This window comes from Saprolegnia parasitica (genome assembly GCF_000151545.1).
Source record: "Saprolegnia parasitica CBS 223.65 unplaced genomic scaffold supercont2.44, whole genome shotgun sequence".
In the NCBI taxonomy this organism is placed as follows: Eukaryota; Oomycota; class Saprolegniomycetes; order Saprolegniales; family Saprolegniaceae; genus Saprolegnia; species Saprolegnia parasitica.
This window is the reverse complement of record NW_012156438.1, coordinates 86748-105557: the sequence shown is the minus strand read 5'-3', so window position 1 is coordinate 105557 and position 18810 is coordinate 86748. Positions and strand designations below refer to the sequence as shown.

General features: G+C 57.7%; 8 protein-coding genes across 8 annotated transcripts; 4 read left to right on the top strand and 4 right to left on the bottom strand.

Annotated features, from left to right (window-relative positions):
- Positions 1 to 600: 600 nt before the first annotated feature.
- On the top strand, positions 601 to 4629 carry SPRG_09361 (hypothetical protein). The gene is made up of 2 exons (XM_012348456.1): positions 601 to 3683; positions 3710 to 4629. The coding sequence occupies exons 1-2, from the start codon at positions 651 to 653 to the stop codon at positions 4571 to 4573; spliced, it is 3897 nt and encodes a 1298-aa protein (XP_012203846.1). The 5' UTR covers positions 601 to 650; the 3' UTR covers positions 4574 to 4629.
- Positions 4630 to 5103: 474 nt separating this feature from the next.
- Positions 5104 to 6048, bottom strand: SPRG_09360 (hypothetical protein; the record flags this gene model as incomplete). The annotated part of the gene is made up of 3 exons (XM_012348455.1): positions 5104 to 5472; positions 5524 to 5779; positions 5828 to 6048. The coding sequence occupies 3 exons, from the start codon at positions 6046 to 6048 to the stop codon at positions 5128 to 5130; spliced, it is 822 nt and encodes a 273-aa protein (XP_012203845.1). The 3' UTR covers positions 5104 to 5127.
- A 773-nt stretch (positions 6049 to 6821) lies between these two features.
- On the top strand, positions 6822 to 8827 carry SPRG_09359 (hypothetical protein). Its single transcript, XM_012348454.1, has one exon. The coding sequence runs from the start codon at positions 6842 to 6844 to the stop codon at positions 8750 to 8752; it is 1911 nt and encodes a 636-aa protein (XP_012203844.1). The 5' UTR covers positions 6822 to 6841; the 3' UTR covers positions 8753 to 8827.
- A 1134-nt stretch (positions 8828 to 9961) lies between these two features.
- SPRG_09358 (hypothetical protein) lies at positions 9962 to 10591 on the top strand (the record flags this gene model as incomplete). Its single annotated transcript, XM_012348453.1, has 1 exon — positions 9962 to 10591. The coding sequence occupies one exon, from the start codon at positions 9962 to 9964 to the stop codon at positions 10589 to 10591; it is 630 nt and encodes a 209-aa protein (XP_012203843.1).
- Positions 10592 to 10693: 102 nt separating this feature from the next.
- On the top strand, positions 10694 to 10985 carry SPRG_20754 (hypothetical protein; the record flags this gene model as incomplete). The annotated part of the gene is made up of 2 exons (XM_012348529.1): positions 10694 to 10846; positions 10911 to 10985. The coding sequence occupies 2 exons, from the start codon at positions 10694 to 10696 to the stop codon at positions 10983 to 10985; spliced, it is 228 nt and encodes a 75-aa protein (XP_012203919.1).
- Positions 10986 to 11174: 189 nt separating this feature from the next.
- Positions 11175 to 12414, bottom strand: SPRG_09357 (hypothetical protein). Its single transcript, XM_012348452.1, has 5 exons — positions 12343 to 12414; positions 12108 to 12291; positions 11814 to 12049; positions 11600 to 11761; positions 11175 to 11553 (listed from the first exon to the last, which is right to left on the bottom strand). Exons 1-5 carry the CDS (start codon positions 12382 to 12384, stop codon positions 11248 to 11250), a joined length of 930 nt encoding a protein of 309 aa, XP_012203842.1. The 5' UTR covers positions 12385 to 12414; the 3' UTR covers positions 11175 to 11247.
- A 1040-nt stretch (positions 12415 to 13454) lies between these two features.
- SPRG_09356 (hypothetical protein) lies at positions 13455 to 14869 on the bottom strand (the record flags this gene model as incomplete). Its single annotated transcript, XM_012348451.1, has 5 exons — positions 13455 to 13580; positions 13633 to 13755; positions 13805 to 13892; positions 13952 to 14688; positions 14712 to 14869. 5 exons carry the CDS (start codon positions 14867 to 14869, stop codon positions 13472 to 13474), a joined length of 1215 nt encoding a protein of 404 aa, XP_012203841.1. The 3' UTR covers positions 13455 to 13471.
- A 540-nt stretch (positions 14870 to 15409) lies between these two features.
- SPRG_09355 (hypothetical protein) lies at positions 15410 to 16909 on the bottom strand (the record flags this gene model as incomplete). Its single annotated transcript, XM_012348450.1, has 1 exon — positions 15410 to 16909. One exon carries the CDS (start codon positions 16907 to 16909, stop codon positions 15410 to 15412), a length of 1500 nt encoding a protein of 499 aa, XP_012203840.1.
- Between the last annotated feature and the right edge of the window lie 1901 nt (positions 16910 to 18810).

Genomic DNA, 18810 nt, shown 5'->3' with positions numbered 1-18810 from the left:
ACGCACCCAAGGTCCGTAGCCACGATTGGCCCCGAGCCGCCCACGTACAAACCAAGCGAGGCTGTCCGAGGCCAGTCTCATGCCGCCGAGGTTTTGCCCAACTCAGGTTTGGGGCAAACCACCATCGCCTTCATCTCAATGCAAGGCTAGCGACGACCGTGGGCGGATCTCACCGCTCTACAAATCAATACACAACGTCAAAAAGGACGTTATTGTCAGGGATCGATGCGTCGCCCTCATTTTGCGTGCATGTAGCCCATCGAATGGTAGTTCGGTAGATCGTACTGACCGCATGTGATTATTCAGACTCAAGATCGCAATCCAATGCACGTCAACGCTCGACGACGACCATCTCTCCTTCTGACGGTGGGGGTGCTTTTTTTCGAGGCAGAGATTCGAGATCATTTGAATGCTGGTGTATTTTTATTCATTTTGGAGTAAAAATATGATGACGTTAAAATAAAAACGAGCGTTTCACACCACACACGGTGGGTTTGTCCCACCCGCCGGTGGGTCATTGGAAAGTGCAACCTGACCTTCCTCGCACCCAGGCAGCGACAGCTGGCGCGCGCCGGCGGCTGCGATCATCGCGCGTCGACTCGGTCACTTGCGAATTTGCCGCCTTTGGTCCAGACAGCAACCGCAGCACCATGTCCCGGACGGCCACGTACCAGGCCGTGAACCTCGGTACGAAGGCCCAGGCCGACAAGCACCCGCTCGACACGGTCAATTTCATTTCGCGCTGGACGTACTGGTGGGCCAACCCGCTCATGGTGCTCGGCAACGAGCGCCAGCTCGACTCAGCCGACCTCTGGCCGCTCCAAGACGAAAACAAATGCGAGACTGTCAGCGCCAAGTTCCTGCCCATGTACTACAAAAAAAAGTCGATCATCTGGGCGTTCCTCTCGGTCTTTGGCTGGAACGCGCTCTTCATTGGCTTTATGCAGTTTGTGGCCATGGCCTGTACGCTCTACGGGCCGGTCGTCCTCCAGCAAGTCGTGTCGGCCGTCGAGACGTCGACGTCCGACTTTTACACGCTCCTCCAGCCGATCGTGCTTTTGTTTGTGGTCAAGATCGCCCAAGCGGTCATTCAGACGCAGACGTCGCTCCAGAACGAGCTGCTTTACGTCAAGTTTACGTCGGCGCTGCAAGATATTTTGTACCGCAAAACGATGGTCCTCAACGCCGCGTCGCGCCGCGTCAAAAGCACGGGCGAGGTCTCCAACCTCTTTACGTCCGACATGATGTGGATTCTGTCTGTCTCGTTCACGGCCAACCAGATCTGGATCATTCCGCTCCAGATTACCGCGCTCATGTACATGTTGTGGCAAATTCTGGGCTCGGCCATGGTCTGCGGCCTCGCCGTCATGTTTGTGACGCTCCTCCTCAACCGGTTCCTCGCGACGCTCCAGCGCGACAACTGGAAGACCATGATGGACCGCAAGGATGCGCGCATGAAGACGGTCAACGAGGTCTTTGGCGCGATGCAGATCATCAAGCTCAACGCGTGGGAAGAGCGGTACTACGACAAGATCCACCTCCTCCGCGAGACCGAGCTCAAGTCGCTTTGGACGCAGTTTTGCCTCTCGGCGTGCGTCATGGCCATGAACTACGTCGCGCCCGTCCTCCTCACGACCGTCTCGTTCGCGGCGTACGTGCTTTGGCTCGACCAGACGCTGACCGCGTCCAAGGTCTTTACGGCGCTCAGCCTCTTTTCGATGATCAAGGCGCCCATGATGCGGCTGCCGCAGATCATTGCCAACTGGATGCAAGCGTACGTCTCGTACGGTCGCTTCAAGGAGTACCTCGCGCTCGATGAAAAGCCGGCCGACGCGGTCTCGTCGGTGGTCTCGGCCAACGATGTCGACATTGAGATTGTCAACGCGTCCTTTGGCTACGACGAGGAGAAGCCGCTCTTCTCCAACGTCAACCTTCACGTCAAGCGCGGCGAGTTTGTCGTGATCCATGGCTCGGTCGGCGAAGGCAAGTCGTCGCTCTGCAACGTCCTCCTCGGCGAACTCGACAAGTACGCGGGGTCGGTCGGCGTCAGCGGCCGCGTCGCGTACTTTGCGCAGCAGCCGTGGATCCAAAACATGACGATCCGCGAAAACATCCTCTTTGGCCACCCGTACGACCGGAAAAAGTACAGTGCCGTCCTCGAAGCGTGTGCTTTGACCAAGGACCTGACGCTCTTTGCGGCCGGCGACCGCACCGAGATTGGCTCGAAAGGCGTCAACGTCTCTGGCGGTCAAAAGGCGCGCATCGCGCTCGCGCGAGCGTGCTACAGCGACGCCGATATCTTTCTTTTGGACTCGCCCTTGTCGGCCGTCGACGCGATCGTCCAAAACGAGATTTTCACCAAGTGCTTTCTCGGTCTCCTTCGGCACAAGACGATCTTGCTCGTGACGCACTCGCCCGACATCATCGCGTCGTCGTACATTGACCGAACGATCGAAGTCAAGGACGGGACACTCATCGCGTCGGATGTCATTGCGAGCAACAAGGCCGACCACCCAATCCTCGTCACGCCTTTCAAGGCCCATGCGCGCAACCTCGGTGAGGACGACGATGTGTTGGTCGATGACGCATCGACCGTCGTCGACAGCCATGCTGGCCTCGACTACGCCGACACGCTCGTGTCGCCGTGCGTCAAGTCGCCGTTTGGTGACGCCAAGTACCAAGAGTTCCTCTTCACGCCGGCCAACGAGTCGGACGTCAAGACGTACGACGAAGAGAAGAACGCACAGGACACGAGCGGGAAGCTCGTCATCGAGGAAGAGCGCAACCACGGTCGTGTTTCCAAGGCGGTCTTCCTCTCGTACTTTAACGCGGTCGGTGGCTGGCCCATCTTTCTCGGTCTCCTGCTCGTGCAGTCGCTTTGGCAAGGCCTTCAAGTTGGCAGTGATCTCTGGCTGAGTGTCTGGACCAGCAGCGCCGACTCGCTCTCGCCGGCCGCGTTCCAGGCGCAGGCCGAGTACAACATTTCCGTGTACGCAGGCCTCGCGCTCGGGTCGTCGTTCATGGTCGTCGCGCGGTCGCTGACCGTCTCGTGGAGCGGCATGCGCGCATCTCGGTCGCTCTTCGACGAGCTCACGCAGTCGCTCATGCGGGCGCCGATGCGGTTCTTCGACACGAACCCGCTCGGGCGCATCCTCAACCGGTTCAGCGGCGACATCAACCAGATCGACTCGCGCATTCCGTACTCGATCAGCTACTTTTTAGCGACGCTCTTCATTCTCTTCTTCTCGCTCGGCACGACCATGGTCGTGATCCGCGAGCTCAGCGTCATTTTGCTGCCGCTCCTGTACATCTACTACAAGGTCGGCTCGATCTTTGTGCAGCCGGCGCGCGAGCTCGAACGGCTCTCGAAAACGACCCGGTCGCCGATGATTACGCACATCTCCGAGTCCATTGACGGCACGGTGCTCGTCCGTGCGTTCGGTGCGAAGCAAGTGCGCCGCTTCCAGCGCCTCCACCAGACCAAGGTCAACAAGAACAACGAAACCAACTTTGCGTCCGACCTCGCGGGGCAGTGGTTTACCTTCTGGATCCAAATGATCTCGGCCTGCATGCTCTTTGTCACGACCTTCTCCCTGCTCTATCTGCACGAGTACCTCACGGCCGGTTTGATTGGTCTCGTCTTTAACTACGCGCTGCAGATCACGGCCAATTTGGAAGGCATGGTCTGTCTGGTCGGACCTCGAGACAGCCATGGTCGCGCCGGAGCGAGTCGCCGAGTACATCAATATTGAGCCGGAAGCGCCCCGGTAACATTTCTGGCGCGACGTCGAGCGCGTGGCCGGCGTCCGGCAGCCTCAAGTTCGACAATGTCAGCTTCCGCTACAAGCCCAACGACCCGCTCGTGCTCAAGGACCTCAACTTTGACATTCGGTCGGGCGAGAAGATTGGTATCGTCGGTCGCACGGGCGCCGGCAAGTCGAGTTTGACCATGGCGCTCTTCCGCATCAACGAGGTTGCGTCCGGCCACATGTACATGGACGGCGTCGACACGAAGAGCGTCGGCCTCAAGACGCTGCGCGAGAGCATGGCGATCATTCCGCAAAACCCGATCTTGTTCAAGGGCACGCTGCGCAACTACCTCGATCCGTTTGACGACTACTCGGACGACCAGCTCTGGGACGTGCTCACCAAGGTGCGCATGCAGTCGCGCGTCGCGACCGAAGAGCTCAAGCTCGAGAGTCCGATCGAAGAGAACGGCGAAAACTACTCGGTCGGCGAGCGCCAAATGCTGTGCATGGCGCGGGCGCTCCTGCGGCAGAGCAAGATCGTGGTCATGGACGAAGCGACGGCTGCGATCGACCACGAGACGGACCAGAACCTGCAGCAAGTGATCCGGACCGCGTTTGCCAAGTCGACCGTCCTCACGGTGGCCCATCGTCTCGACACGGTCTTGGATTGCGACCGGATCATGGTGTTTGACCAAGGCCGGTGCGTGCAGTGCGACACGCCGCAAGCGCTCATCGATGCGGGCGAGGGCATCTTCTTTGAACTCTGCGACGAAGGCGGCTACTTGGACCGGATCACGTCGCCCAAGACAACGACCACCGAGTAGACGCTGGCGTTGCATTGGTCGAGAATGAATGAATGACTCTAGATGACGTTTTCCGCCTGGTTATAGCGTTTTTGGTGGGTGGCCTTGTCGAAGAGATAGCATGCGGCAGTGGATTCGATAGCGCAGCGGTGCTGGCGCGGACGGCGTTCGGCTAGTGATATATGGTGGTCAACAAGGCGCGAGGAAGGAGAGACGAAGCGCACTCCGGGATCCCACTCGCTTGTTCAAGTAGATATGCCGTTGGACGCTGAGCTACCATGGTACAGGTCGATGCCGATAGAGCACTACATAGAAGACATATTCAACACACGTCCTCGTGGCACAACTCGTATCTTATCGTCTACTAGTACGCACAACAGGACAATGACGACAGCAGACACGCCTTGTCCTCGCGAAACGAGCATGGAGCTCTTAGCATGGACGACGTCATCGATACCAAGAGCCCCGTGGAAGTGGAGGGTCAAGTACACGATACTATCCAAATTCTCGTTGGCTCGAAGGACTGCATCACATTGATACATTGATGGATTCCAGGGGTATGGATTGATCTCGCCTTATACGACGTAGCTGCCGTTGGACTGCTGAGGTGGAGCTAGAGACGTTTGAACGTGCTCAAAATCAACAATGGCCTTGTCAAAGGTGTACGAGGTGGCGGTGTAGCTGCGGAGCTTGTAGTAGACGAAGAGCTCGCACTTGTCGCCGACGTCGCCATAGTGGCGCCGGGTCGTGTGGCCGCAGTGAGGACACGGAAGGTATTGTCGCTTGGTCGCTGCATCGGGGCTACTACTGTCGTCTTGGCGACGACGTCGGCGCGGCTTTGAGGTGGGCACTGGCACCGGTGCGACGCTCCGAGCGTACATCGCGAGGTGCTTGGGCGTCTTGAACGTGACGTCGGCTAGCTGCGCATTGCGATATGAACATCGTCAGAAATGTCAGAGGACGCGTAGTACCGTGATAAGGCCCGTCGTGACCTCGATCTCGAGGCAGTCGGACAGCCGCCACGCGCGCAGCAGTGTGTTCCACTGCGTCGCCATCGCACTAAAGTCGTCGGTCGGGCAGCGCGGCAGATAGTGGTGGAAGAGCCGCGTTTCGCTCTCGGTGCCCACGCTGCTGTACACGTCGCCGTCGCCCGCGTTGGCTGCGCCGGTCGTTGACGGCGACGTTGTGGCGACAGACGCCTCGGGCACGTCCATGATATAGTCGCTCCTAGACATGGGAATGAGATTGCGTGGCGGCAGCCTAGGCGAAGCTGACCTCACGCGCTCCATCTGCGTCGGGCATCGGTTCCTGTGGCGCCGGGCGCTGCGGCACATGAGGCACACGTTCTTCCCCGAGGCGGTGATGAGGCGCGGGCCGCTGCAGGTCTTCTTGCGCGACGCCGGCGGTCGTTCGGCGGGCTCTGTCGTAGTCTTTGGCAGCGTCGCCAGCGGTCGCTCGGTGGGCGGCGCCTCCGTCACCGGCAACGTCGACTCCATCGTCCCTCACACAGGCTGCTGTCGAAATGAAATCCTTGGGCTTCCATTTCATCCAATCCAAGCGCGCCAAAATGCACAAATGCTATATTTTTGTCCAATCCAGTGGCCTTTCCAAAAGCCTCTCGTTTCCGATATCCCATGGGGTATGCTTTTTCACAGTATTGAAGTTGATGGCGCTTGCCGATTTTGGCGCGCTTCCATCGTGCAACCTGTGTCGTTGGGCTGCTTGATGACATGTTGTTCAACGTTCAAGTGAACGAGGACGAGTTGTACTGCGTAGCACAACATGAAGGCAACGCATTGCGCGGTGCGCAAGCCAACGACACGGACTACAGAGCACGCCTCGTGCATCCTTCTTCGTGCCAAGCTTAATCTTTCACTCGGCACCCGTCTTCGCATCCTGCGCTTGGCCATCGAGTGCCATGACATAGAACGAACAGTACTGCGGGATGTACTCTGCTCGTCCCACCATCAACACCTCCCAGGACACTGGTAAGCGTAGCATCAAGCCGTCTTGCCCATCGAAAGTCCCAATAATCACTACCGTGCAAACGCCTACCACTATGCCACTCCAAATTGGCCATCATCAACGCTGTTAGATTCGGCAGCAGGCCGGCGTCGAGCCCTTTGCTCTTTGAACCCCACGTACCCTGGCAGCCATGCGTACGGTAGCTGAGTCGCTTGCTGTGTGATTGCTCTTGTCCGTGACTGGCTGAAATCCAATGCCAGTTAGCCAATCGCTGCGCGTTTGCAATTTATTTAGTTACTGCTGCTCTGTCCAGTCGCAAGAAGCATGCCCCACACCGACGCATCGTGGCCACGCCGGCGCGCCACAAGCACGGGCGACGCCGCCGCCCCGTCCTTGATCCAAGTTGACGCCAGCGACGAGGCCCTCTCGCTCTGGGCGACGATGCACGCCACCGCAGCACACGGCTATAAGCGCGTCCGCGCCAGCGTCGGCCGTCAACGCGCCGCCAGCGCAAAGATGTCGGCGATGCGCGCGCTGCCACAGCACGTTGCCACGTCGGCGCGCTTCTACTGGGCCAACCTTGCAGTGCTCCGGACCGAAGTGCTCTGCGGCATCGCTGCGACGCTGCTGCAGGTGCCGGAGACCGTCGCGTTCAGCTACGTTGCTAACCTCGGCCCGGTCGTCGGCCTCTACGCCACCGGCTTCTTTGGCATCCTTGTCGGCCTCTTTGGCGGTGTGCCCGCCACGATTGCGGGCGCCGCCGGCGCGCTTGGCGTCGTCATGCCCACGATCACAAGCGGGACCGGCGCGCTCCGCGACCTCTCGTACGAAGCGCGCGTCGAGCACCTCTTCGTCGCTGTCTTCCTTGCCGGTCTCCTGCAGCTGCTCTTTGGTATCTTTTCGCTCTCGCGCTTCTTCTCGATGATTCCGCGCACGGCGCACATTGGTTTCCTCAACGGTCTCGCGCTCATGATGCTTCTGTCTCAAAAAACCACCTTCCAAACATGCATCCGGCCGAATCTGCTCTTTGGCGCGTGCGAACAAGCCCACGGGCTTGCGTGGATGGACGCCAGCAGTGCGACAACGTGGATGACGCTGGTCCATGTGCTCGTGACGATCCTCGTCATGCATTTTTTCCCTCGGACGCCGGTCATCGGCCGGCTCGTGCCGCCGACGCTGGTTGTTGCGCTTCTCGGTGTCGGCCTCGAGTTTGGCATCAACCGCCCGCTCCTCGGATACAACGTCCGCACGATCGGCGATACATCCAAGCTCGCGGGGGCGCTGCCGTCGTTTGCGATGCCCGGCTTCTCGCGTGTCACCGACTGGTCGCTCGTCATCTCGGTGGCCGCAAGTCTCGCGGCCGTCGGGCTCTTCGAGTCGCTCATGACGCTCCAGGCCATTGTCGACTTGACCAAAGAGCCGCTTTCGATGGCGGCGTGCCGGGCCGAATGCATCGCCCAAGGCCTCGGCAACATGGTCTGCGGCGTCTTCCAGGGCATGGGGGGCTGCTCCATGATTGGCCAGTCGACCGGGAATGTGCTCAACGGCGGGCGGTACCGCGTGTCGGGCGTCGTCTGCGGCCTTGTGACCTTTATGATCTTGCTGTTTGCGAGCCCCGTCGTCGAGCTCGTGCCCGTCGCGTGTCTCACGGGCATCCTCGTCGTCATCATTGCGCACACGTTCCATTGGCCGTCGCTCCGGCTGCTCGTGTACCTTCCGCTGTCGGATGGCATTGCCATTGTACTGGTGACGGCGCTCGCCACCGCCATCAACTTGGCCGTCGCGGTCATCGCCGGCGTCATCTGGCAAGCGCTCGTCAACGCGTGGGTCGGCGGCACCTTTCTCGACGTTGAGACGACCTTGACACCGCATCAAAAGATCTATGCCCTCCGCGGCACGCTGCTCTTTTCGTCCGTGGCGCGCTTCCGCGACTTCCTCGAGATTGCGACCGACCCGGACGACGTGGTCATTGACGTCATCGGGTGCCGACTGGCCGACTTTTCGGCGGTGGCGGCGCTCAAAGAGGCGGCCCATCGCTACCGCGACGCCGGCAAGCGCTTGGTGCTCCAAAATTTGGATGCCCACGCGACGAGTCTCGTGCTGGAGCACGACTTTGGCTGGATGCGCGTCGGGGGTCACTGCGTCTTGGCGCCGCCAGTACCATTGCCGCACGCGGCCGACGGCAAGAGCCCGACGACCGCCTACCACGGCCTTCCCGACGACGACCATTGTTGACAACCCATGTAGATGAAAGAATCAAACTGTTTCGGGATGCACTGTTATGAAAGATCTCTCAAGTTTCGTTGCACATTTCTCCTCATATTGGTACCCGGTACATTGACGTTGATTGAAAGCTTCTGTATTGGTCTTGAAGCATCGCCGAGTCTGGTTTCAGCCGCGCGAAGAGCCAAGCCCCATGATCCCCCCTCGCCCACGTCCCAGACCCTCCCTCAAGGTTTCCCATTAGGGCTAGGGCTAGTTCGTGTAAGCTGCGTTAATCATCAGTTCTCCATTTCTTCTCGTCGACCGTCTCCAGCAAGATACTGGACGACGGATAAAAACTAGTTTTTTCATCAACGAAGAAACGAACAAACAACCGACGTGTCCAAGCCCAATACGCCCAAGTCGACCGCTGGCCGTATTTTTCGCCGAGCGCCGACCGAAGCCAAGTGTCGTGCGGCACTCCCACTCTACCGGATTCGCCGCAAGTCGGACGCAAGTCTCGCTTATGCCTTCTCGGGCATGGCCGTCAACAACGATGGCTACGACCCGGCCGGCTATGCTCAAGGTCCGTTTGCCAACACTGACTCGATCGCATCGGGCGTCTTGATGGGCCAGTACTCGGCGACGGCGCCCGGAAGAGCGCCCCAATCGGCCTCCCGCGCCGACGCTTGGTGCTGTGTATCGCACGGCGCCAACGCTCGGCGAAAAAATACGGCCAACGGTCGACTTGGGCTTGGACACGTCGGTTGTTTGTTCGTTTCTTCGTTGATGAAAAACTAGTTTTACCAATGGAAGGAGTGCACACCAAAACCGGAGGAAGCTCATTTGTCTCCACCCGAGTTTGGGTATACCGGTGAAGTTCTATCAACAGGAACGGAGACAAGTGAGCGAGCGAGGATCATCAAGTCTTACGGACCTTCGCGCGATCATCATCGGGCGCTGTAGTCGAATGTCGAGGGCACTGCTATAAAGCTCACCTCAACAAGGACACGCGTCGTCAATTGTCCAATGTACCATTGGTGACGGTGCGCCTGCGGTGTGTTTGATTGGCTTAATTCAAACCAAGCGCAAACTCGCGGCCAATCCAACTACTGCAAAGATCCAATCTGGTATGCTGGATTCCGCGTTGGCATCCATGAACCTCCGAAGCCGCCGGGACCTTATTCCTTGGACAAAAGAGCTTAGCAGTGTCCACAAGCTCACATTTGAATTGCAATCGCCATGTCCCCACCAACGCTCAAGCTCACGTACTTTGACACGCCCGGCCGGGCGGAGGTCACGCGCCTTGCTCTCTTCCTCCACGACATTCCGTTTGAAGACGAGCGATTGAGTGACGAAGCGTTCCTCGTGCGCAAGCCGTCGCTGCCGTTCAAGCAGCTTCCCACGCTCACGATTAACGGCGAGGTCTTTGCACAGTCGCATGGTATGGCGCGCTACATTGGCGTGCTCACGGGTCTCTACCCGACGTCCAACCCGCTCGGCGCCTACCGCGTCGACGAGATCCTCGCTGCGTCCGACGACATCACCGCCAAGCTCTATCCATACTATTTCGAATTCGATGCAGAGAAAAAGCTTGCAATTGCCAAAGAGCTCACGGCAGACTCGCTCCCGACCTTGTTTGCGTGCGTTGAGGCGCGGCTCGTCGCAGCCACCGCCAAGGGTCCGTTCCTGGTGGGCGAGATGCTCTCGCTGGCTGACATCGAGCTCTTTGTCGTACGCATGATCGTGCAGTCCGGAGAGCTGGTCGATATTCCCACGACGCTCTGCGACAGGTATCCGCGCTGGAACGCGATCGCGGACGCTGTTGCCGCCCTCCCCAAGATCCAAGCGTGGTACCAAACACATCCGTAACGGCTGAAACGCGCGTTTAAGAGGCGCCACGTAATACACTCGGATTTTGTATTCACCTAAACATGGGTTGCGGGTGGTTGTTGAATCAATTATTCGCTCGAGTTGATTCATATACTAATATCTACAACAACGCTAGTCTTGAGGTCGGCGCATGGGTCGTGGGTCCTTGTTTGTAGTACGCGAACCATTCGCGCGACACGGCCTGCCACGCACCAAGACGAGCCAGTCGTTCGCCAAGTGTGTTGGGTTACCTTGGTACGTGGCTGGTCACAGCTTCGAACCCAGGCGACGGCATACGATGTTTGCACTTTTACGCTAGTTGCAAGAAGAACCGCGAGATCTACAAGTGTCTGCGGGTGAAACCACGCAATTTTTGACCTTGAGTCATGAATGAGTCTGCAAGCAGGCACCAGGGCCATATACCATCCCTATCATCACCGCGCTGATGTCAACAAGACCTTCGTAGCATGATGATAAAGACGTGTGTTCTAGGCATCGGGGATGCTTCGAGTCTCACACAGCTGATTTGTTCTTTCTACTTGTAGCTATGCTCCACGTGCAACATCATCTGTCTGCTCGGTCTGCCAGTGAAATCGCTCGTTTAAAAAGCATATTGGTTTGGTCAATAATGTCCTGACTACTTTTACCCAAACTACCTAGCCCATTTTTTCGCCGTTGAGCGAGAGGTAGCCGCCGAGGCGGCCGTTGGCATAGCCACCGGCGCGGTTCTGCGCATGGCCAAGGATGCCATCCGTGTCGTCCGACGCCTTCTCGAGCTGGTTGAGCACTTGCTCTTCTTCGCGCAGCCACATCTCGGCCGTGTGATAGATCGAGAGCGTGTTGCGACCCATGAGCGGCATGGCGCTGAGCGGGCCAAAGAACGAGATCTGACCCTGGCGCAGGTACATGAGGTGGCTCGCCCACTCCTCCATGCCATCAAACACGTGCGACGCGAGGACAACCTACACCTCTGTCAACGACACTGCCTCGCATGGCGTCTGGACATACCGTGGCTTTGAGCGGGCCCTCGCTCTCTTGCTTGAGAAAGTTGAGGATGTTGACGCGCGACACAATGTCCAAGCACCCGAGGACTTCGTCGAGGATGATAATCTTGGACGGGCGAAGGAGCGCGAGGAGGAGCTGGACACGGCAGCGCTGGCCCATCGAGAGCTAGTACGAGAGATAGATGTCATAAGTGCAATCGCAAAGTGCAATGTCATACCTTGTGCATGCGCCACGTCGGGTCGATGCGCAGCGTGTGCATGAGGATCGCCCGGCGCTCGGGAAACTCTTTTTGGAGCTTGACCATCATGTCTTCGACCGCAATGTCGGTGCAGTACGTCGAGCTTGCGGCAAAGGCCACCGATCGGTTGCCCCACTCGGTCGTCACCATCGTACGCTCATAATTGAGCTTCGTGTCGCGAAAGCTGTCGCGGCGGCCCATCTGATAGCACATGCCTGCCAACAACAGATCGTCCATGAGCCTCACCGTACATCCCATGGACCATGCGCCTACCGCTGGTCGGGAGATGCTTGCCGCCAAGCATCTTGAGAAGCGTGCTCTTGCCGGCGCCGTTGCCGCCGATGAGCAACACGCGCTGGCCGAGCTCGAGCTGGCAGTTGATGCCCTTGAGCACCGGGCCGCCCGAGATGTCCATGCCAGCAAACTCTTCGACGTACTTGAAGACGAGGTCGACGCACTAGATGGCCATGAGCATGAGCATGAGTGTGCCATGCGTGGTTGTGTCTACCTCGCACGAGACGTAGGGCGGCAGCGGGGTCATCGTCGTCATGATGGGCGTCGGGCTTGCAGGTCGAATCGCAAAATGCCACCTCATTCGCCGTGCTGCAAGCGGATTGGATATATCTCGTGGGAAGGTCGTTTTATTATTATGACAATAGACATACAAAGCACAAGCTAGAATTAGATTTGGGTTTTAAAAGACGCACCAGTGGAATTCGCTGCACGCCATCCTAGGGAAATCTCCGCCAATTAGCTAACATTTTAAATGAAGCGTTTTATTTAACAAATACGCTGCGGCGTGCGCTGAAGTCCACGCAGCAAGTGGCGCCAGTCGTGCGCACCGATTTCAGAGCACTTCGGAGAGGCTCGGCGTTCGAATCTGTCGGGTGCAATAGCTCGTTCTTAGGGCTACAGGCATGAATGTCGAGGAAGCCCTCTAGACCGTTGAACAAAGGTGGCAACGTGGTCGATCGCATGAAAGATAAAAAGCAAGTATTCGTCCACTGCGTTACCCAGGTTGGTGTGCATACACTGAATTTTTGTGGTCGATTTCTCGTTGAATGTGTTAACTTGTACCAAGGGAATAACTGCTATATTCCCTTGCCTGTACATAAGACACATGCATCCTGACGCCACGGCGTTGCCTCAAAATGAAGACACCCTTTTTGGCATGGACGGATTTCGATGACGTGGCAGCTTCCCGTGCCACGGTAGCGCCAAGCACAAATTTAAGATCTTGACCCTTGAAGTGTGGTTCAAGTTGGTGTGCAAGAGGGAAAATCCATGACGGTCGACTGATAAGGTTGCAAATAATGCCCGCGGCCCGCCACATTAACCCACCACTGTCCTCGTTATTATCGATTCAAGCGGTTAAAGCTGCCTTGCGCAACAGTCATGGCCGGGTTGGATACTGTGGCAGTAGATGTCTCGACTTAGTGGTTGTAAATCTGTGCAGATACAAATATCCAGTGCTCAACCACTGTATACCCGGTTCGTAACACCCCGCATACTGCCTGTGGTGTCATCGCCCAAGTACATGAAAGCACGAGGAGAGTGCTATTTTAGCGCCCATCAAATTGTCTGCGCCACAATATCGTTCAACAGGACTAGACGAATGCGCTGTATTTGAGCAAGTGCTATCGCACGTCGACGACGACGGCGGTAATGTTGTCTGTGCTGCCCAGCTCAATTGCCATATTGGCAAGCTTGAGCGCGAGGTTGTCAAGCGGCATGTCCATGTACGTTCTACGCGCCATGTCCTCTTCATCGATATGTCAATCGCAACCTCACAGCGTACCGGATGAAGGACCCGACAGCTTCGTTGCTAAACACGTCCCAGAGACCGTCGGTGGCGAGCACGATGAAAGCGTCGTGCTCCTGGAGCTGGTGGACAGTCACTTCTGGCTCGGCCACAATGTACCTGTGTCCGAACTGTTTCCAAAACCAAACAAGAAAGATTCTTGTCGTACCGCTTGAGGGCAATGTCGCCAAATGCACGGGCGACGGCAAGGAGGCCGTTCACACGGTTGATGCCTCGAATATTGAGCACAATACCACCTAGACAGCAACCATTGATCAACGTGTAGACTCGACCTCCTTCAACATAAAGTGCTTACCCGCTTCTTCGATACGCGCCTTCTCGGCGGGCGAGTGCGGTTTTTGATCCACCGACAAGGGCTTGACTTTTGGTACGCTCGAAGCAGGGTCCAGAGAGATGACGATCGCTCGGCAGTCACCAATGTTGGCGACGTACACTTCGTCATTACGGATAAGGACCGTGATCGCGGTCGATCCGTCCTTGAAGCCGCGCCCCGCAGCGAGGTCGAGAAAGGATTTGTCCAAAGCGAGGCAGCTCGATTTCAAGCACGCCGAGAGATTGCTATGAAACGTATCGGTGGCGGCCAAGAGGTACAGCGGGAGCGCGCGGGCGACCGTGGCCGAGCACCGGCGGCCAGCGTGGCCGTCGTAGACGCCGTAGAGCTGCGTCCACGTCGACGGTTCTTGAGGAATTTCCGCTGGTAAGAACCACGTCGCTTCCTTTAGCCGCAGCGACTCTTCCGAGTCAAAGACGCTCGACTGCATGTGCTTGTCGAGGACACTCGCCGGCGTCGCGTCGGCCTGCGTCACGAGGAGACTCGACAAGAACTTTTCGAGGTTGGTGATGACGCGGTATGTGTCTTCGTTTGTGCTGCGGATGCCGCGGATCGACGCGACGCCGCAGAGGTTTGCCTCGCTCACGTCAAACGTGAGAACGGGATCGGAAAACTTGGCGTTGGGCACGTTCGGGTGCAGCTGCAATGGCGACAAGAACGACGACGGCATGTTGGCAGGCGCGGCTTGGTGGTGTCGGACGCTGCTGGACATGAGTTTTTCCACTTGAGGCGCCAGCGCCCGAGGATCGGAAACGACTCGAAGAGAAGCTCCAAGCTGGACGGCGGCGGCGCATCTTCGAGGATGAGCGTCGAGTTGAAGCGCCGCTTCCCGAGCCGCTTCATGCGCAGCGGCGCAACGTCGTCGGCAGCCACAGGCAGCATCGTCCTCGATTGATACAACGCGCGAGTCAAAACGGCGCCACCACAAACCGCTCCGGAAATAGACAGGCAGAAAATACGTTGGCGCACGTCGACTCTTGTTGACCAAACTGCACCTTCCTTGACTTCTTTCCTGAATGCGTCCGAGCACTGTACTAGTACATGGATTTGCTAGAGTCATTTAACACAGTGATCAGCTTCCTGCATGCGAATCGACGTGTTTAAGCCGATTTGGAAAAAGTATCCATGTGTCAAGAAGCACGTGCTGCCTGTCGTACGCGCGACGTGGCGTCGGTCGCGAATGGACACACGAGAAAAAGCTGGTGTGAGATGAGATAAGAGTGCATCTTGTGAAGAGCCAACAACTACAAGATTGTCGAGTGCACACTTCACTACATACGGAGTAGTATGAACGCTACGTGTTGCATATCAAATGCCTGCGCGTTGGCGATCGACGGCGGTAGCTCCGCAACGTCGTCCTCTTCCATCCCAGCCCATGAGATTCTTCCATCCCAAATCATTATGTCAATCGAATCCTTTCATCTACTTATAGCTTCGTGGCCGTCTGCGAAGCACGGCCAGCGCCAAAAGCCCGGCCATCACGAAACAGAGGATCGCCATTGACTCGAAGTTGCCGTTGCGGCTGACCTCTCGCCGTTGTGCCACGTCCCGGCGCGGATGCAAAAGCGCCTCTTCGTAACTCACACGATTCGCGTCGAGCGCATAAACTGATGCATTTTGTCCGCTCCGTTCGCCGTGGAGCTTGGCCGCGAGCTTCTCCAGCTCGTTCAGCACCACAGCCTCGGACGTTGCGTGCGACTCTATCGCCTTGACGTTGCTAGCATGGAGCGTCCAGCCCGGCAGCAGCGCCTCGACTTCATCCGGGACTGAGTACGGCACCCATCGACGCTGCGCCGTCGGCCACTCGTCCAGCGACGCGTTCGAGTTGGAAATACCCGAAAAGTTGAGAAACTGCGCAATCGACCGGACGCGGCCCGGCCCAAAGCGGTGCAGCTCGCGCGTGTCGACCTCGCCTTGGAACGGCAGCGTCAGCATCGTACGAAGCCGGTTGTACGCGATCGCTTCTTCGCGCGGCTTGTCCGCCAGCGTTGTCACATTGTCCCAGAACCGCTTCTTCTGCGGGTCGTTGGTCCAATTGTGAAACACGACGTGGCCGTGGCGCGACGGCGAGTACATGTCGTAGCCGTGCGTCCAGAGCTGCATGGACCGGAGGTACTCTTCGCCCCAGAAGATCCAGTTCATGTACTTGTCCATGGGCGCGCGCTTCTCGGCGTGGCACTTGCTAAACGAGAGGCAGCCACCCCAGAGCGCCGACATCTGCGGGACCTCGGAGTCGTCAATGAGGAGGTAGCCGCCGATGACCGGAATGTCATACTCGTGACTGCGCTCGAGGTACGATGCCAAGTGCGAGCTGTAGTGCGTCGCGATCTTGTCACCTGGCGCAATGTAGCTGTAGGCCATCGGATACGTGGAGAAGACGGCCATCTCGTTCTCGGTCCGCACCCAGTCCTTGATGATCTCGACGTCCCAATCGGCGAGAAACTTGGAGTGCGCGTCGAGCTCCATGCAGAAATCTTGGTCGCCGATGAGCTGTTGCTGCTGCCAGCGCGCAATCACAGGACCTTTGGACAACCGCGCATCGCGCGCGTCAATCTTGATGTTGGCCTTGTACCTGCAGTCGTGGTCGGGCCACGTCGCGTTGGCGCGGCGACAGTACTCTTCGAGGCAGATAAGGTCGCCAGGTCCGGTCTGATCGACGACGCCAAAGAAGACACGGTCGGGGTACCGCGCATTCGCAAAGGCCGTCCAAAGCGTGTAGCCGCACTTGAAGCCGTCGCGGTAGGACGCAATACCGATGAAATGCGTGGGGTCGGCTGGGAGGCGCGGCGGTGGCGGGCGCAGGTGGGCAGCCGCCGGCGATATCGGGACGTTTTGAATGGATGGCTCCAAGTACGCGCGGTGCGGGACCTTCTTGCGCTCATAGTAGAGCGACTGCTTTGGCTTCTTGGTTGTGCTGGTCATGTTCGCGGTCAAATGATATCTGGATGAGCTGGATGCATTGTTTGCACGCAAGCATGTGCCGTATTATAATAAATGCATAGTATATTACTATGCAAATAATTGAAGTGCAATACATAAAAGAAGAGCTTGCATGGACGAGATAAAAAACAGTGAGTGCACGCACGAATCCTGCCCTGCTCGGTGTGGAACCCAATTCGAAATTGCACCTTTTATTTCAATAGAAAAGAGACGAATCGGCAACTAGATATAACGCGATTGGCGCATGCGGTTGTGGCGAGGGACAATTTGTATTTCGCGGCATTGTATCATTCTTTGCTCGGGCTCGCCAGCAGCAAATTGAAGAATGAAGTACTAGCGGGGATGATGCTCCGCTTAGAGGCTACTCCCAATGGTCTACTACGAATAGATGAATAGCGTGCGCGTCGAGGACTGCCTTGATGCGGCTTCAACACTTTTCCACGCTACGCCATTGGCCGGGAAACTTTACTCTTTTAAATATCGCCATGCCCGCGTATGCTGAAAGATCACCACAGCGCCCGATCTTTATCCGGATCCGGATCGGTTCCGGAAAAGCCTCTTGAGGCGCTGACACACAGCCTCTCTCGCACGACATGTGCCTACGCCGAAGGTCTTCACGGTGTTCCTTCAGCAAGTGTCCGTATGAGTCGTAAGCTGTGAAGAGCGAGTGCTCTGTAGACCAATTGACTCGCTGTGAAAAGCATTGCGGGCGGACACAGGGCGGACATTGCCGCTTCAACGCCACCACCCATCTGTTTTCACGCCGCAAGGTACAGTGTACAACGGGTGCGTACAGTGGCGCCAACACACCGCCTTGTGGCGCACTCTATTACTGATACGCGATCCGAAATGGCCCGTACAATAATGCCTTAATCGTCAAGCGGCTCAACGCGTCCACGAGGCTTCTAACGATTATGACATTGGGCAGCAACGAATGACCCGTGGCAGTGAACGACAATGACACCCGAGTTGGAGCTGACGTCGCAACGGTACTGGGACCCATTACCACAGCTTGTCAGCCACAAGCGGACTATGCGCATCTCGCACGTCGCACGCTTGATTTGTATGCGCCGTTGCCATCTTGGTTGCCATCTGGTCGCCTGGCAAGTCGGACAACCAGTGCAACGTCATATCGCAAGTGACTTCCACAGACACATCCATGGCGTCGCCGACCAAGAAGCCAAAGCAGTCGCTCTACTATGAGCGCAAGAAGGTCCCGCACCGCGCGTACTTGGAGCCATCCATTCAAAACGTCCCGATATCGCCGGCGGCTGCCCACCTGCGCCCGCCACCGCCGCGCCTCCCAGCCGACCCCACGCATTTCATCGGTATTGCGTCCTACCGCGACGGCTTCAAGTGCGGCTACACGCTTTGGACGGCCTTTGCGAATGCGCGGTACCCCGACCGTGTCTTCTTTGGCGTCGTCGATCAGACCGGACCTGGCGACCTTATCTGCCTCGAAGAGTACTGTCGCCGCGCCAACGCGACGTGGCCCGACCACGACTGCAGGTACAAGGCCAACATCAAGATTGACGCGCGCGATGCGCGGTTGTCCAAAGGTCCTGTGATTGCGCGCTGGCAGCAGCAACAGCTCATCGGCGACCAAGATTTCTGCATGGAGCTCGACGCGCACTCCAAGTTTCTCGCCGATTGGGACGTCGAGATCATCAAGGACTGGGTGCGGACCGAGAACGAGATGGCCGTCTTCTCCACGTATCCGATGGCCTACAGCTACATTGCGCCAGGTGACAAGATCGCGACGCACTACAGCTCGCACTTGGCATCGTACCTCGAGCGCAGTCACGAGTATGACATTCCGGTCATCGGCGGCTACCTCCTCATTGACGACTCCGAGGTCCCGGCAGATTGTCGGCGCTCTGGGG

Bases quoted from the DNA above. Each gene is read 5' to 3' on its own strand.
- SPRG_09361 (XM_012348456.1), top strand. From the start codon at position 651: ATGTCCCGGACGGCCACGTACCAGGCCGTGAACCTCGGTACGAAGGCC. The intron at 3,684-3,709 runs GTCTGTCTGGTC...ACCTCGAGACAG, and splicing joins CGGCCAATTTGGAAGGCATG to CCATGGTCGCGCCGGAGCGA.
- SPRG_09359 (XM_012348454.1), top strand. From the start codon at position 6,842: ATGCCCCACACCGACGCATCGTGGCCACGCCGGCGCGCCACAAGCACG.
- SPRG_09357 (XM_012348452.1), bottom strand. From the start codon at position 12,384: ATGACGACGATGACCCCGCTGCCGCCCTACGTCTCGTGCGAG. The intron at 12,292-12,342 runs GTAGACACAACC...ATGGCCATCTAG, and splicing joins CGCCCTACGTCTCGTGCGAG to TGCGTCGACCTCGTCTTCAA. The intron at 11,762-11,813 runs GTATGACATTGC...CTCTCGTACTAG, and splicing joins CGACGTGGCGCATGCACAAG to CTCTCGATGGGCCAGCGCTG.